Source organism: Schistocerca piceifrons, chromosome 7 (assembly GCF_021461385.2).
Source record: "Schistocerca piceifrons isolate TAMUIC-IGC-003096 chromosome 7, iqSchPice1.1, whole genome shotgun sequence".
In the NCBI taxonomy this organism is placed as follows: Eukaryota; Metazoa; Arthropoda; class Insecta; order Orthoptera; family Acrididae; genus Schistocerca; species Schistocerca piceifrons.
In genome coordinates, this window is record NC_060144.1 from 134,612,918 (window position 1) to 134,630,004 (window position 17,087).

General features: G+C 43.0%; 1 protein-coding gene across 1 annotated transcript in view; it reads left to right on the top strand.

Moving 5' to 3' along the window:
• LOC124804706 (dmX-like protein 2) overlaps positions 1 to 17,087 on the top strand; it is a 327,684-nt gene that overhangs the window by 266,591 nt on the left and 44,006 nt on the right. Inside the window, exons 53-54 of the mRNA XM_047264965.1 lie at positions 13,757 to 13,840; positions 16,155 to 16,215. Of these exons, the coding sequence (XP_047120921.1) occupies positions 13,757 to 13,840; positions 16,155 to 16,215 (145 nt within the window). The remainder of the gene's footprint in view (positions 1 to 13,756; positions 13,841 to 16,154; positions 16,216 to 17,087) is intronic.

Sequence of the window (17,087 nt, forward strand, 5' to 3'; positions counted from 1 at the left end):
CCTCTCTGTCCACTTCTTCCTCCCCCTCTCTGTCCACTTCTTCCTCCCCCCTCTCTGTCCACTTCTTCCTCCCCCTCTCTGTCCACTTTTTCCTCCCCCTCTCCGTCCACCTCTTCCTCCCCCTCTCCGTCCACCTCTTCCTCCCCCTCTCCGTCCACCTCTTCCTCCCCCTCTCCGTCCACCTCTTCCTCCCCCTCTCCGTCCACCCTCTTCCTCCCCCTCTCCGTCCACCTCTTCCTCCCCCTCTCCGTCCACCTCTTTCTCCCCCTCTCCGTCCACCTCTTCCTCCCCCTCTCTGTCCACCTCTTCCTCCCCCTCTCTGTCCACTTCTTCCTCCCCCTCTCTGTCCACTTCTTCCTCCCCCTCTCTGTCCACTTCTTCCTCCCCCTCTCTGTCGACTTCTTCCTCCCCCTCTCTGTCGACTTCTTCCTCTCCCTCTCTGTCGACTTCTTCCTCTCCCTCTCTGTCGACTTCTTCCTCCCCCCTCTCTGTCGACTTCTTCCTCCCCCTCTCTGTCGACTTCTTCCTCCCCCTCTCTGTCGACTTCTTCCTCCCCCTCTCTGTCGACTTCTTCCTCCCCCTCTCTGTCGACTTCTTCCTCCCCCTCTCTGTCGACTTTTTCCTCCCCCCCCCTCTGTCGACTTTTTCCTCCCCCCCCCCTCTGTCGACTTTTTCCTCCCCCCCCCCTCTGTCGACTTTTTCCTCCCCCCCCTCTGTCGACTTTTTCCTCCCCCCCCCCCTCTGTCGACTTTTTCCTCCCCCCCCCTCTGTCGACTCTTTCCTCCCCCCCTCTGTCGACTTTTTCCTCCCCCCCTCCCCTCTGTCGACTTTTTCCTCCCCCCCCCCTCTGTCGACTTTTTCCTCCCCCCCTCTGTCGACTTTTTCCTCCCCCCCTCTGTCGACTTTTTCCTCCCCCCCTCTGTCGACTTTTTCCTCCCCCCCTCTGTCGACTTTTTCCTCCCCTCTCTGTCCACTTCTTCCTGCCCCTCTCCCTTTGTCCAATTCTTCCTCCCCCTCTCCGTTTTTCCAATTCTTCCTCCCCTCTCCCTTTGTCTACTTCTTCCACCCCTCTCTCTCTGGCCTCTTCTTCCGCTGCCCTCTCTCTCTGTCGTCTTCTTCCTCTGCCCTCTCTCTCTCTCTCTCTCTCTCCCTCCCTCCCTCCCTCTCTCTCTCTCTCTCTCTCTCCCTCCCTCCCTCCCTCTCTCTCTCTCTCTCTCTCTCCCTCCCTCCCTCCCTCTCTCTCTCCCTCTCTCTCCCCACTTCTTCCTCTGCCCTCTCTCACTCTCTCTGTCCACTTCTTCCTCTGCTCTCTCTCTCTCTCTCTCTCTCTCTCTCTCTCTCTCTCTCTGTCCACTTCTTCCTCTGCCCTCTCTCGCTCTGACCACTTCTTCCTCTGCCCTCTCTCGCTCTGTGCACTTCTTCCTCTGCCCTCTCTCGCTCCGTGCACTTCTTCCTCTGCCCTCTCTCGCTCCGTGCACTTCTTCCTCTGCCCTCTCTCGCTCCGTGCACTTCTTCCTCTGCCCTCTCTCGCTCCGTGCACTTCTTCCTCTGCCCTCTCTCGCTCCGTGCACTTCTTCCTCTGCCCTCTCTCGCTCCGTGCACTTCTTCCTCTGCCCTCCTCGCTCCGTGCACTTCTCCCTCTGCCCTCTCTCGCTCCGTGCACTTCTTCCTCTGCCCTCTCTCGCTCCGTGCACTTCTTCCTCTGCCCTCTCTCGCTCCGTGCACTTCTTCCTCCGCCCTCTCTCGCTCCGTGCACTTTTTCCTCTGCCCTCTCTCGCTCCGTGCACTTTTTCCTCTGCCCTCTCTCGCTCCGTGCACTTTTTCCTCTGCCCTCTCTCGCTCCGTGCACTTTTTCCTCTGCCCTCTCTCGCTCCGTGCACTTTTTCCTCTGCCCTCTCTCGCTCCGTGCACTTTTTACTCTGCCCTCTCTCGCTCCGTGCACTTTTTACTCTGCCCTCTCTCGCTCCGTGCACTTTTTACTCTGCCCTCCCGCCGTGCTCTGCCCTCCCTCCCTCCGTGCTCTGCCCCCCCCTCCCTCCTTGCTCTGCCCCCCCTCCCTCCGTGCTCTGCCCCCCCTCCCGCCGTGCTCTGCCCCCCCTCCCGCCGTGCTCTGCCCCCCCTCCCGCCGTGCTCTGCCCCCCCCTCCCGCCGTGCTCTGCCCCCCCCTCCCGCCGTGCTCTGCCCCCCCTCCCGCCGTGCTCTGCCCCCCTCCCGCCGTGCTCTGCCCCCCCTCCCGCCGTGCTCTGCACCCCCTCCCGCCGTGCTCTGCCCCCCCTCCCGCCGTGCTCTGCCCCCCCTCCCGCCGTGCTCTGCCCCCCCTCCCGCCGTGCTCTGCCCCCCCTCCCGCCGTGCTCTGCCCCCCCTCCCGCCGTGCTCTGCCCCCCCTCCCGCCGTGCTCAGCCCCCCCTCCCGCCGTGCTCAGCCCCCCCTCCCGCCGTGCTCAGCCCCCCCTCCCGCCGTGCTCAGCCCCCCCCTCCCGCCGTGCTCAGCCCCCCCTCCCGCCGTGCTCTGCCCCCCCCTCCCGCCGTGCTCTGCCCCCCCCTCCCGCCGTGCTCTGCCCCCCCTCCCGCCGTGCTCTGCCCCCCCTCCCGCCGTGCTCTGCCCCCCCTCCCGCCGTGCTCTGCCCCCCCTCCCGCCGTGCTCTGCCCCCCCTCCCGCCGTGCTCTGCCCCCCCCTCCCGCCGTGCTCTGCCCCCCACCTCACGCCGTGCTCTGCCCCCCACCTCACGCCGTGCTCTGCCCCCCACCTCCCGCCGTGCTCTGCCCCCCCCCTCCCGCCGTGCTCTGCCCCCCCCTCCCGCCGTGCTCTGCCCCCCCTCCCGCCGTGCTCTGCCCCCCCTCCCTCCGTGCTCTGCCCCCCCTCCCTCCGTGCTCTGCCCCCCCCTCCCGCCGTGCTCTGCCCCCCCCCTCCCGCCGTGCTCTGCCCCCCCTCCCGCCGTGCTCTGCCCCCCCTCCCGCCGTGCTCTGCCCCCCCTCCCGCCGTGCTCTGCCCCCCCTCCCGCCGTGCTCTGCCCCCCCTCCCGCCGTGCTCTGCCCCCCCTCCCGCCGTGCTCTGCCCCCCCCCTCCCGCCGTGCTCTGCCCCCCCCTCCCGCCGTGCTCTGCCCCCCCCCCTCCCGCCGTGCTCTGCCCCCCCCCTCCCGCCGCGCCCGCCCCCCCCCTCCCGCCGCGCCCGGCCCCCCCCCCCTCCCGCCGCGCCCGGCCCGCCCCCCTCTCCCGCCGCGCCCGGCCCGCCCACCCCTCCCGCCGCGCCCGGCCCCCCCCCCTCCCGCCGCGCCCGGCCCCCCCCCCTCCCGCCGCGCCCGGCCCCCCCCTCTCGCCGCGCTCTCCTCCTCCTCCCCTGCTCCTCTTCCTCCCTTTCCCTTTCCCTCCTCCTCCTCCTCCTCCTCCTACTCCTACTCCTACTCGTACTCGTACTCCTCCTTTTCCTCCCCCCCAATCCTCCTCCTCCTCCTCCGCCCCACTCCTCCTCCTCCTCCCCACTCGTCGTCGTCCCTCTCCCATCTCTGTCCTTGTCTTCCATCTCCCCTCCTCTCTTCTCTTTCCCCTCTCTGTCCTTGTTGACCTCCTCCCCTCGTCCCCCCTCTCTGTCCTTGTCGACCTCCTCCCCTCGTCCCCCCTCTCTGTCCTTGTCGACCTCCTCCCCTCGTCCCCCCTCTCTGTCCTTGTCGACCTCCTCCCCTCGTCCCCCCTCTCTGCCCCTGTCCTCTTTTTCCATCTCCATTCCCCCTCTATCCATCTCCTCCATCCCTTGTCTGTCGATTTACTTGTCCCTTTTTCCCATGTCATTTTATCCTGTTTACACTATGTATCTCATCCTCTCCCTCTCTCTGCTCAGCTGTGTATACCACCTGTAACACATTCTGGTACCACCCCCCCCCCCCCCCCCCCCCCACACACACACACACACACACACACACACACACACACACACCCCTGTCTTGAATAGCAATATAAATACTGCAATTACCAATACCTTTCCATCTCTGCTGTCACCTCTATAGAAGCTAGGTGGTTCTTACCTCCATAGTACTTCTTCCCAGGTCATATGTAGTATGTGTAGCAAATAATCCAGTGGTTTAGGCAAAGTTGTGGAACGCCTGTGCCTGTTCCATTTCAGCTCATAGACCTACTTTCATTTATGCTTTTTTTGTTGTTGTTGTTGTCTTCAGTCTGAAGACTGGTTTGATTCAGCTCTCCATTTCTATGTAACTGCTGGAAATCAGAAAAGAAATCTGTGTAATCAATTTAAACTCAGGTCTTATGATGTCATCTTCAAACTCATTGTCTCTGTATGCTCAGAGACTTGACTCTTTAAGTGTCCTCTGCTGTCCATTTAACCAAAAATTCATCACTCGAGTTGGTTTTTTGGGTACAAATTAACTGTATTCAGAGAATGTCCAACAATTTAAGTTGACACATGCGAACTTTTGACACATTGTCAAGTGTGTGACAAAAGTAAAGGAAAAGAGAACCTGAGAATAAAGCATATTGTGTAAATGGTGATTCATTATTAAAACAGATTAACAGCAGTCTTTAGTCTGGATGATAAGCTACTCAACTCGCTGTTGCTCATAAATGCAAGTTGTCGTGACCAAAAGAATTCACAAATAGCATGCTTTTTGTTTGCAGTAACATGACACTGACATTGTTCTGTGCCCATTTTTCATTTGCTGGAGGACATACGTTTTCTCACAGTGGAGATGGACAAACTTCATACATTCTTCTTCTAAAGTGTGGACTATAGTATCTAACTTTTTCTTGCCATGGCTCTATCTTTAATGAAGCACATTTGCAATTGTACACGCTGCATCACTTATTTTCTTCTTACACAGTCACAAATCACATCTTCATTGGAGGCCATCTGTTCCTGACAGTTGGTCATCCAGAGTCATGACTGACCTTACACACCTGCATGCTTCAATAAGAGAGAATAATTCGATGAATAGGAAGTGACAGCAGTGCCACCATTCTGACTTGCAGAACTATTCCAGGAAGGAAATCCAGCAGCACACCTCTGAATTGTTTCGATGTCTTCCTTCAATCTGATCTGGTACGGGTCCCAAACCCTTAAGCAGTACTCAGGAATAGGTTGCGCCAATGTCCTATATGCGGTCTCCTTTACAGGTGAACCACTCTTTCCTAAAATTCTCCCAATTAACCATAGCCAACCATTCACCTTCCCTACCACAGTTCTCACATGCTCATTTTACCTCATACTGCTTTGCAATGTTACGCCCATTTATTTAAATGACTCGATTGTGTCAAGCAGGACACTAGTAATACTGTATCCAAACATTACAGATTTGATCTTGGTACTCATCTGCATTAACTAACGTTTTTCCATGTTCAGAGCTAGCTGCCATTCACCACACCAACTATAAATTTTGTCTAAGTCGTCTTGTATCTTCCTGCAGTCACTCAATTTGGACACCTTACCGTACTCCACAGCATCATCGGCAAACAATCACAGGTTGCTGCCCACCCTGTCAGTCAAATCATTTATGTATATAGAGAACGACAGCGGTCCTATCACACTTCCCTGGTGCACTCCTGACAGTACGTGTGCTTCTGATGAACATTCACCATCAAGGACGACATACTGGGTTCTTATTATTTAAGAAGACTTCGAGCCACTCACATATCTGTGAACTTATTCCATATCCTTGTACCTTCATTAATTGCCTGCAATGGGGCACTGTGTCAAATGCTTTCTGGAAATATAGAATTATAGTCTGCCTGTTGCCCTTCATCCGTGGTTGTCAGTATATCATATGAGAAAAGGGCAAGCTGATTTTCACATGAGTGATGCTTAGTAAAAACCATGAACCATGCTGACTCGTGGACATAAGCTGTTAGCCTCAAAAAAGTTTATTATATTCGAACTGAGAATGTGTTTATGGATTGTACAGCAAACAGAAGATAGGGATATTGGTCTGTAATTTTGCGGTTTTGTTCTTTTACCTTTCTTACCATACTCTCTGTAACAATGTATGATTGAGTAAATGGTCTCTAGCATGGAAACTATGTATTTCTGGGCATAAGTTCATTAGACCTTTTTTTGTTCCATATCCTGTCATATCTCTCTCTCTCTCTCTCTCTCTCTCTCTCTCTCTCTCTCTCTCTCTCTCTCTCTCTCTCTCTCTTTCCTGAATGCTCAAATTCATTTCTGAATAAGTAAGCAAGGCTTTCTGTAAATATATTTTATACCTCCCAGAAATTGTGGTATTTTTTTAGACTCCTTTTAAAAAATAGTTTTCCATACAGCTATTGTTTGTGTCAAAACAAAGAAAATAGTAGTTCGAGTAAATTGTCTTCAAATCCCCACACTCAGTAAAGTTTTCACTTTATCACATAAATAGTTACAGTATGTTTTATACCATTGTTAATGCAAATAAATAAAAATGCATTGGTTTGTAACATTCTGAAATTGGTCGTGCAATCAAGTGGAATCTTCATTGAATCTGGCTTAGCAAAAAATTTTACTTCACTTCCTAATCACATTAACTATAGAGTGATTAGTAAAACTGTATGAGGTGCCATTCATGCTTTAACCTCAATTTATATTTTGGCAATGCCTGCCTTAGGTGGTCATGAGAAGTTAAGATGCTGGTACAGCTGATTTGTGCAGCCAGTGGCCAATGGTGTTTCTGTTTCAGTTGCAGGAAAAATATTAAGCATTTAATGTAACAACAACCAAAAAAGCTGCAAATTCAAAAAATGAAGAAAGGGCCATATGCATATTTCTTATTATTTTGTCGCCACCACTAAGATTTGTATTTTAGACAAAATCATTAACAACATTTCAGTATAAAAGGTACTGTATGATCAGTAATATCAACTTCAAACTGAATGAGGTGGCGCAGTGGTTAGCACACTGGACTCTCATTCGGGAAAATAATGGTTCAAACCCACATCTGGCCATCCTGATATAGATTTTCTGTGATTTCCCTAAATCATTTCAGGCAAATGCCGGGATGTTTCCCTGGAAAGACCACAGACGATTTTGTTACCCATCCTTCCCTAATCCGATGTAACTGATGGCCTCCCTGTTTGGTCACCTCCCCCAAAAATCAACCAACCAAACTACAAGCGGCAAAAGCAGAATGTGAAAGTACTAGTTAATAGATATTTGTTAGCTACCGTTCTAATATCCACCATTTGGCTGCCTACAATTGGACACAGAGACTAGTTGCCAACATCTGCTCTGTATTGGAAATAAGTATAGTGCAGTAAAGTTTAGTCGGTCCACACAGATATGCCAAAATCTAAAAAATTCCAAAACAGAAATAATGACCTTTCTAAGTAAAATAATCTTAAAAGTAAAACTTGGAAATACTATAGGGAATACGCCTACATACTAGGCAATGTTAGGTACAATATCCTATGCAGTGAACAACGTGGATGCAGAAATGAGAGATCAACGACAACTTCTTTTCATGAGTGCATCAATTTCATTCTCAGGGTTAGGGACAAAACACAAATCAGTGGGAGTATTTATTGACCTGTGAAAAGCTTTTGACATGGTGTATCATAAGATTCTGCTGTCAAAGCTTGAAAAGTATTCTATTTGAGGTCTGTCCAACAACTGGATAAGTTCCTTCCTGAGCAGTCGCAAGCAGGCACTGTGCATGAACACACAAATGTCCACCTATATAGGCAAGGACTGCAGACTGAAAAAAGAAAAGAAATTGTGATATACATGACCATTCCACCAGACAAAACAAAAATTTACCTATAACCCAAATCAACACATCTCTCTGCTAAAAAGGTACTTTCCACGTGGGAATTAAACTTTATAACATACTTCCTGAAAACATAAAAGCTGTTACTGAGGTCAAAACCTTCAGAAAATCTCTAAAGTCATATTTACAGCATCACTGCTTTTACTCCACTGAAAAATATTTAAAGTTGTGTGTGTTTTATAAATACCTAATGTATAAAGTTTTTCACTGTAACCCTAAATAAGTATGCCTAGAAGTCACATTCAGAAAGTGTACTTATAACTTGACTTGTTCAGTGTCTAATCCAAAAGGTGCTTTTGTAGACAACAGGACCAGTGAATATAATACAGTGCTTTTGAAAAGCAAGAGTTCGTTTATCAGGCAGTGCATGGCAAATATGTCTGTCAAGTTAAGTCATTCTGCCAGACAGTGGATTGAGTGAGAGACAGGAAGACAGAGCAAAAGTGTGAACTACAATGAAACTCCAACGGTGCACAAAGTTTGAAAATATTTCATTCATCCTCCCCCCCACCCCCTTTCCTATGACTTTTATTGTTTGGTGTTTGAAATTATATCCTCTGTCAAACAGAAATCTTTTCTATCTGTATCCATTTGAAAACATACGTTATATTTTACTTATTGAGAAGGTGTGAGAAGTAACTTCAAGTGGTTATTTGGTTTCTTTCGGTACATAAGAGAGTTGTTCTACAATGTTTCAATAACACACTTTGAAAAAAGGTTTTGCTGAGTAACAGTTATTGAGTCACGGTGGACATTCTGTAAATATGTGGATATATCATTGCATGTATTTAATTTTTGTGTCAAGAGGGAAGTTTGGTTGAAATAAGTAAAATTACAAGGAGATGTAATGGCTCCTTCTCTTCAGAAGAGAAAATTCTAAGTACTCCTGATAGTACTTTCTAGAGCCTTGCAAGCACGTGCCGTATCTGCGAGGTCTGCACACACCTGCAGTGCGCGAGAGAGAGAATACACTTCATGAACATTGGCAGAAGTTTTTGAAGACAACTGGTGCTTCTTCGCATAACAACACAAGCAGTAAGCATTTGGCTGAGGCCATATGGATGTTGTGCTTGTCCACAGCCATGCAGATATAATGTGTTTGCTCTCATTTCCACATAAGGCTGCAGATTTTCAGTGTACGCATGCATGGTGCATTTCACATATCATCAGAGTCATATTAGTTCATTTGTTTGATTTACTCATGAGCATCTACAGTGTAGCCGGATTGAAGTTATTTGTTAATTGAAAACAAAGTAGACAATTATAAGCAATTGCTAGGCTCATCAACATAAATCTTTTTCATTTGTAGTGCCCAAAATATGTCTCAGTGTCAGTGCAATTTTAGTTGCAGACTGAATGCGAATATTATTTCATCAACTTTCTTTCATGCAAATTTAGAGTTCCACAGCTAAAGCAACGAGCTTCAGTAACATTCAGAATTTGATTACCACCTTATGTTTTGTTATACATAATCGTACTCAAATGCCGTGGTAATACTTGATGAATTGCAGGTATACAGCATTCACGTTCTCCATAAAAAAACATGTAAAGTCGACAACTAATAAGATATTCTAGTTCAAAATGCATTCCAACACTTGCTGAGCCCATTGGTGCTTCTATTTCATGTTGAGTGAGTGCACACCGCATGGTACCAAGTGCCCGTGGAATGATACTGTGTGCACGCCACTTGATACCAAATGAGGAAACTGCCGGGCATGTGCTTCTGCAGTATGCGCAAAGCCAGTGATGAGCAAAAATATTTATAAATTCGCCTCCTGTCTCCTTGTAATTTTGTAATTCATTTTTTAAATTTTATTTCAAAACTGACTGTAACAATGGCCAAGACAAATAACATTCTGATATTTAAGGCTTTTCTGTCCATTTCAGTGCTGCTGTATGGATTGTCTGGCAAAGCTGGTAACATTCATGACTTTCTTTTCACAGCATTTTGCACTTAAATGTTGCCAGTCATATCACCCTATGCTTGTTTGCCATACTTCTATGTTACTCCATCATTATCACTGGCCATTGTTTTATGGTTTAATTATAAGTAATTTATAAAATTTGGTACTGTCAGTTTGTGGTACAATGTAGACATGTGTAATTAGCATTGAAATTGTCACAAGTGTCCAGTCTCTAGACCTGTCTCTATTTATTGTAACACAAATATCTTATTAGAAACCTTTGGATATGCTTGACATTAAATGCGGAGTAATCAGAGGACAAGGGCATTTAATTGTTATATTGTTGCATCTAAATTGATGCTGTAATTTATCCACTGGATCTGACTGCAATTAACAACTCAACGTCCCACATCAGTGTGTAGCATTTAAAATATTTTCATTGTTGCTACACACATATGGAACCCACAACCTAGACTACTAAAAATTCAATCCTGCTTATGTAAAAATGTCTTTTGTGAGAAAAAATTACTGTAGAATCAAAACTATGTGAAAGATACATAACTAAACTGTCAAAAACTGTTCAACTTGACTACCCTGTACTACCTTTCTGGCAAAGTTTTCTTTGTTTAAACAATGTCCAAAAGAAACATGCCAGTAGAAAATAACAGGAAAAAACTTCATCTTAAATCTTGTTTTGTTGCTGTTGTATTTGGGTTATGGATTTAAAAGTGCGTGTCCATATGCCATAAGTTTTTATGATCTTTCAGCCAAGTAGAGCACTAAGACTCATTAACAATATTGTGCAAAAAATACCTGGAGCTATGTAATAACCATTTTTGCAGCTTGTCAGTATTACACATGCAAGCATTCCAGTTTACATAGAAGTGCTGCTCATGTTTTAATAAAAAGTACCCAGTTCCAAATTTTAGATCTCTGGTGTTTTTTGTATTGTTCATCTACTAAATTTATATATCTGCGTGTACTGCAGTATATCAGTTGTATCTTCTACTTGATTCGGTGTAATTTACTTTGGTATTTTTTGTATTACATAGTGATTTGTCATACTTTGACAGAAAAGTGGTTATCAATTAAGTAAGTGCACATATGATTAGATTAATTTTAGATTTAGTCGGTAAGTTAGTTTGTTGCAGTGAGTGAAGAGTAGTAGTAATTTGTGTGTGTGTGTGTGTGTGTGTGTGTGTGTGTGTGTGTGTGTGTGTGTGTGTGTGTGTGTTTTCATAGCCAGCATCCTTTTTGTGGCAAGACACAAACATCCTTTTTGTCTTCATATAACTGCCATGTTCCATCAACAACACTGTGATGCTAGAGTAGTGTAGTACTGTAATATCCCTACTACATCAAAATACAGCAAGTTGATGAAATGCTTTTTGTTTTTGGATAGGTTCTACCTTGAGTGATCACAATTTTTTCTTATTTGTACACAGACATGTTTTGCAGAAGTTTTAACATCATTTCAGGGTTTTTTTATTACCACATGCTGTGGTTTTTGTGGCTTATCTGTATTTTGTGTTATAACTGTCTTTCTTTCACAGTTTGTCATTTTTTCTGATTTCCCAATGATCTTTATTTTAAACTTGCTCTATGGCATCACTGTTTACAAGACATAAAGACAAGGTCTTTTTCCCCCTTCTTTGCTGTGTGTATCTTAATTCTGGAGGATTTCTTCTCGAGATTTTTCTCTTGAATCATTATGTGATATTAGTTTTAAATAATTCATAATCATCATTTGACATAGGACAACATCTGTAGTTTGTAGAAAAGAAGTTACTAATTTTGGTAATGAAGTTATAGTAGTTGAGCTGCAAAGCTCATAGTCAGATTAATTTGCTTGTTGATCATCCATGAGTATATGTGGAACAGCATTCTCTGTCCAGTAGGAGAAAGTCCTTTAAAATACCTTTTATGAATCTAGATGCCCAGTTACCCCCCTTCAACAATATATCATCTTACCTTTGCAGGTGAAATCATGTTTTCAGAGTGGCATGAATTTTAAGAATGTAAAATAACCTAAAACTTTTAGACTATATCTTTGAAGTTGTGCTGAAAGTTTCAAAAATTAACAGTTTGATGCAGTTGCTTGCGAACAGTGTCAGAACTGCGACTGGACTGCCTAGTCACAATCCCGCTGTTTCCAGAAACAAAGATTGCAGGATTTATGTCAATCTGATACTCCTAGCTTAGGAATAAGTTGTTATATGAAGCATGGAGTATTTAGTGGGTAGGAGTATTGTGGGTATAAATAAATAGTGCAGTGAACATCCTGTAAAATAATTTGACACCATGAGGAGTATGCGGTATCCTGTTGTGACTTCAAAGTCTAGTGTCATGGGAGGAACAATAATATTCTAGATAATACTACTGTTTTTTGAGGATAAAATGGTCAACATTAACATGACCCAACCACTGTTAATTTCTCGAATCATGGAGATATCTTTAATTCAGTGCCTAAGACCAAACAGAGAGACCATATTCTTCAGTGTTTTTAATTCAATGCCTAAGACCAAAAAGAGACACCGTTTTCTTCAGTGCTCTTCAGTTCATTAGAGGATTGGTTGCAGAACACCTATTGTAATGTTTCTTCTGAGCAGCAAATGTATCTACCATGTGAAAACAAACTCTGCATGTATATATTAACATTCCAAGAACAGGAATGCCATGACCAATTCTCCAACTAGAAAATATTTGCTGTAGCACTAGTTCCAATAATTATGAGGTGTCCATCTAGCAGCATCTTGTTACTTTACCTAAAATCATGGCTACACTTGTCTATCCACTCGATTGACCAGAATAGTGTACTCCAAAACCGTTCATCTTTTAACAGTGCACTACACATTGATTAAGAAATGAAAATGAAATATTTTTTATGTACAACAGCAAGTGGGTTTTGACTTCTTGAGGTAAAAAAATCACTTATATGTATAAATATAGCATCACAAAAAATTATCACTAGACACAAATAACAGTTTGCTTTAGCACTAGGGTAAAATTGTATATGCTGCACTTTGAACCCTCTGTGCAGAGTTAATACATACTGAAAATTAAATTGCTATAGTCTTTCACATAGCAGTTCGTCACATGCTAGTATTATGCCTATAAGAGATATCTCCATTCAATGCAAATTTTCGCAAACAGATGACACACAAGCTCTAGGAAGTACACAAGTTTTTGTCCAATATACAGCAAACTCTGCCAAACAGTGTGTGCTAGTTCTCTGTAATGTGAAATTATAATCACATGCTGGAAACAGTTTGCATGTCTGCATACACCATACTTTTCTAGATTCGTGACTTCTCATCCACTATATCATTAAGCTGACACACTAGTCCACCCTAATACTTTAATAATAGTTCACAGAATCCAGTCACCTGTGTAAAACATCTCTCATTAGCAGCACACCAGTCATCTTTATAAATGTATTCCGTTGCACCTTATCGCTGACAACTGTGTGTGAGTGACATTACATGAAGTAAAATAAAAGATAGATGTTCGCTTTTATCACCCTATGCAAATAAGAAATAAATGTTGCTAGATGATATTTACATTCGAATGGTGAAATATTGGCAAACATTCGGGATTGATCACATGTTTATGTATGCTGAGTAGTTCATGCCATTAAAATATTATGTGATTGACTAACATGGTACCAGTTGATTACAGAAAAAAACTTAATGTTGTTAAAACAGTATAAGTGTGTGTGTGTGTGTGTGTGTGTGTGTACACTACATTGCAACCACAAGCACAATCATGCTTTCACTTGTTCAATAAGGGCACAAGCATTATTGCTTTGAGCTTGTACAACTGAGTAGGATTAGAAGGAATGCAAACATGTGTGACACAAATATTAAGGTAAGTATATGTTCCTTCTATGTTTTGGTTCCCAATGGCCATATTCACTTAGGGACTTTTGTTGTCTCTATTTTCAAGTTACGAATAAGGATAAGCAGGTCTTGCCTTAACGATATTTAGTCACAAGGGCATCTAATTTTTGTTCTGTGCATCATAATCTCTCAGAATTTTTCCACTTCTATAAGTTGGAAATAATTATCATGTAATCACGGTGTGTATCTTTCTTTTGCTTGCTTACATCAGATGAAAGGACTCAACTTTCCTGGGTCACACGACCCACGATTCTGTCAGTTTGTCATAGAGCGTAGTCGACATTTACTGAAACCGGTGAGAAACTCCCACTTTTATCACTGTTATGTAGTGCATTTTGTGTAATATGTTAAAACTGCATTTTATGTAGTGAATATTAGTATTGCTGCATAATATTGCACTCAGTAATCTGGACCGATTTGACTGGGTAACGATATGTCTGAGCTCACAAATGCTTATCATGTCTGCATATTGGCACATTTCAAATCTTATTAAAAGCTTTTGTTATTTTGGTGCTATATAATGAAAGCTGTAGATATTAATAGAATTTTAGATGAAAGCACTGCTTATGCCAAATCTTACGTGGCTGACAACACGTGATCTGCCTGAAATATCGTTCTTCTGAACGATATATTTTCCATTGTTTCCTCTGCATATCCATACATATTATTTATTATTATTACAACTATTATTATTGTTATTATTATTATTATTATTATTATTATTATTATTATTATTATTATTACAACTATTATTATTTCTGCAGAAAGTGGAACGTGCTTTCAGGTCAAAGAATTTTGTATGTATTTGTGTGTGCTCATGTTAGCTTTAGTGTTTCATTTGTTACTATTTTAAGGATTTTTATTCCTGTTATCATTTTACAAAATATATGTTTGGAACAGGAACACAAGTGATGGAGTATAATGAGAATTTATTAATTGGATAATTTTTTGAAATGTTGAGGAGCGAAAATTGAAATTTTAATAGTTGAATTATGAAGTACAACAAAACGCTTCATTTAGTTAATTGAGTTCATTTAGTTTATAGAGCGTGTGAGGTACAAAATTTCAGAAAACCAATGCAGAAATGATAATTAAAGTATGGTAAATGTTGAACTGAGTTAACTAATAAATAATTTAAGCTCCATGCATAATGTTTGGAAGTTTAGTAAAAGAAAAAAAGTAAATAGGAAGGTTGTTGAGAACATGAAATGCAGAACAATCTAAGAAGAAAAATGTCTGAAAATAGCATGGAATGGAGATAGCAATAATAAAGCTTTTTAGTTTCCTTAAGATGGAAATATTGCCTTTGGTGAAGTCGACATTAAACCTATCTTATCATCATATGCTAGTGAGACAACTCTTACTCACAAATCTTTGTGTGCTTGTAGATTAACATCTATGGAGCAGTAGTATATATTAGACCACAATTGTATGAATAGCAGTATTATTTTATTATTTCCCCCACAAATAGCTTGAGTTTTCAATTAAAATACAAATAACTTAGATTACCATTCACATACACTGTGTGTCAGAAAAAACAGTTTTTGTAAACAAGCCTTACCTAACATTCATTAAAGAAAATGCTTATGAAATCACTTACCAGGTTAAAAAGGTCTTCATTTGATTGATAGTTAAGGTCCATTAAATGTGCATTTGTGTTAACATGGTCTTCTGTGCCATTTAACATAAGTGAAAGTAGATATTACAAACACTGTTTGTTGACCAGATGTTAAAAATAATTTTCTGCACACTGAATGCTTATATACCCTGATAACTCTTTTTTCTAAATGGTGATGTGGGTAATAATGTAAGCAGAAAGTACCATAATTGAAACTACTAATGTGTCAACTAAATGCAAAGTGCTCTTGCATGCAGACATAAGAAGCAAATAGTGTTAAACAAAAGACCAGAAGAAAGTTGAATGTTTGTAATCCCAAAAACCATGCATTGTTTTTCAAACTATGTCCTCTATTGATTTTTGGCATTGAATGTTGGATTATTTGAAATCTTCAGTAACAGATACAGCATATTGTCAAGACACTTCATTTCTGACAATTCATTCTCCTTATGACTTTCTAATTCACAAGTTATTTTGTAGCAAGAGTATTGAGAAAAATGGGATATTGTTTTCAGCCACTGTCAAGAGCTAAAGAACATCTGGATCTTGGAGGCTAAAAGTCATCTTTGTTGCCTCATACCTTCTGTAATAAAATTATGAGCAGTGCATGGTTAATTCAAAGTGTTTAGCTTCTTGGCAGTATATTGCTGTATTGGCAAATGGTTACAGATATAATTCCCAAAATGCGTGTTGTCACTCCTCTCAACAAGATTATTTTTGTTTCATTTGTCAAGTTGGCTGAATTTTCTTCTAAACCTTTTGTCATATTTAGAATTCCAAGTATTTTGAGAACCCGAGGAAAGATATCTGGTCTTGTCTCTGATTGCTTCTGGGAACTTGAAACTTCAGAGTGTTATGTAATTTATATGCATGATACATATACTGTTTTATGCAAAGTGAAGTATGTAGCTTTGTTTTTACAGAATATTATAATTATTGTTATTTATGCTGTTGTTTGTTTGGACTTCACTAATTGAATGTTCTTCTCCAGATAATGAAACACAAAGTGGAAGGGGTAAGAAGACTGTGCTCTCACCCAATGCTTGGGATGTGTAAGTACATTTTTTGTAGTTGTAATAGGGAGAGAGGAAAAAATATTCAGTTCCAATCTAATCCTGCACTATTTTAAGATCTTTTGGTTCAATAAATTTACTAAACTTTCAGATGCTGCTGTTACTTAAAAACAAGTATACTGTTGTTGTTGTTTCCCAAAAATCAAGTAAATAGTAAGAGTATAATAGCATCTTGCATTGAATTTGTTGCCATAGGCAGAGAGAAAATATTAATAACCTTGAATAGATGTTTTGAGGAAACATTCGTGGTATTTTGTCATATAGGCCTGCAGGTTAGTTGCAGCTGCAGATAAGGATTGTGGCGAAAGTTGATAGAATTTCTTTTCTCCACACAGACATCTGAACTATATCATTTCTCCTTTGAACAGAAGGTAAAAAATTAATTCATTGAGCAACTCTTGTTGGGGGTCATCTAGAGGAAACCTTCCTAGCCTACCAAAACCCCAAACTCCTTATCTGGATCATGTTCATTGATGATATCTTCATGATCTGGTCTCAGAGCCAGGTATCCTATCCTCATTCCTCCACAATCTCAACACCTTCTCTCTCATTCGCTTCATTCGGTCCTTCTCAGCCCGGCATGCCACCTCCCCGCATGTTGGCCTCCTCCCCTCTCAAGGCTCTGTTGACACCTCTGTCCATATTAAACCCACCAACCACAGTACCTCCATTGCTAATCCTTCCACACCCAAAAATCCCTCCCATAAAACCTAGGCACCCAGGGACAGCACGTCTCCAGTAATGGCAGCTCCGCTGCCCAGTATGCTAAAGGCCACACAAAAGCTTTCATAAACACACACTATCCCCCAGACCCTAGTCCACAAACACATGTCCCACACCATACACCCCCC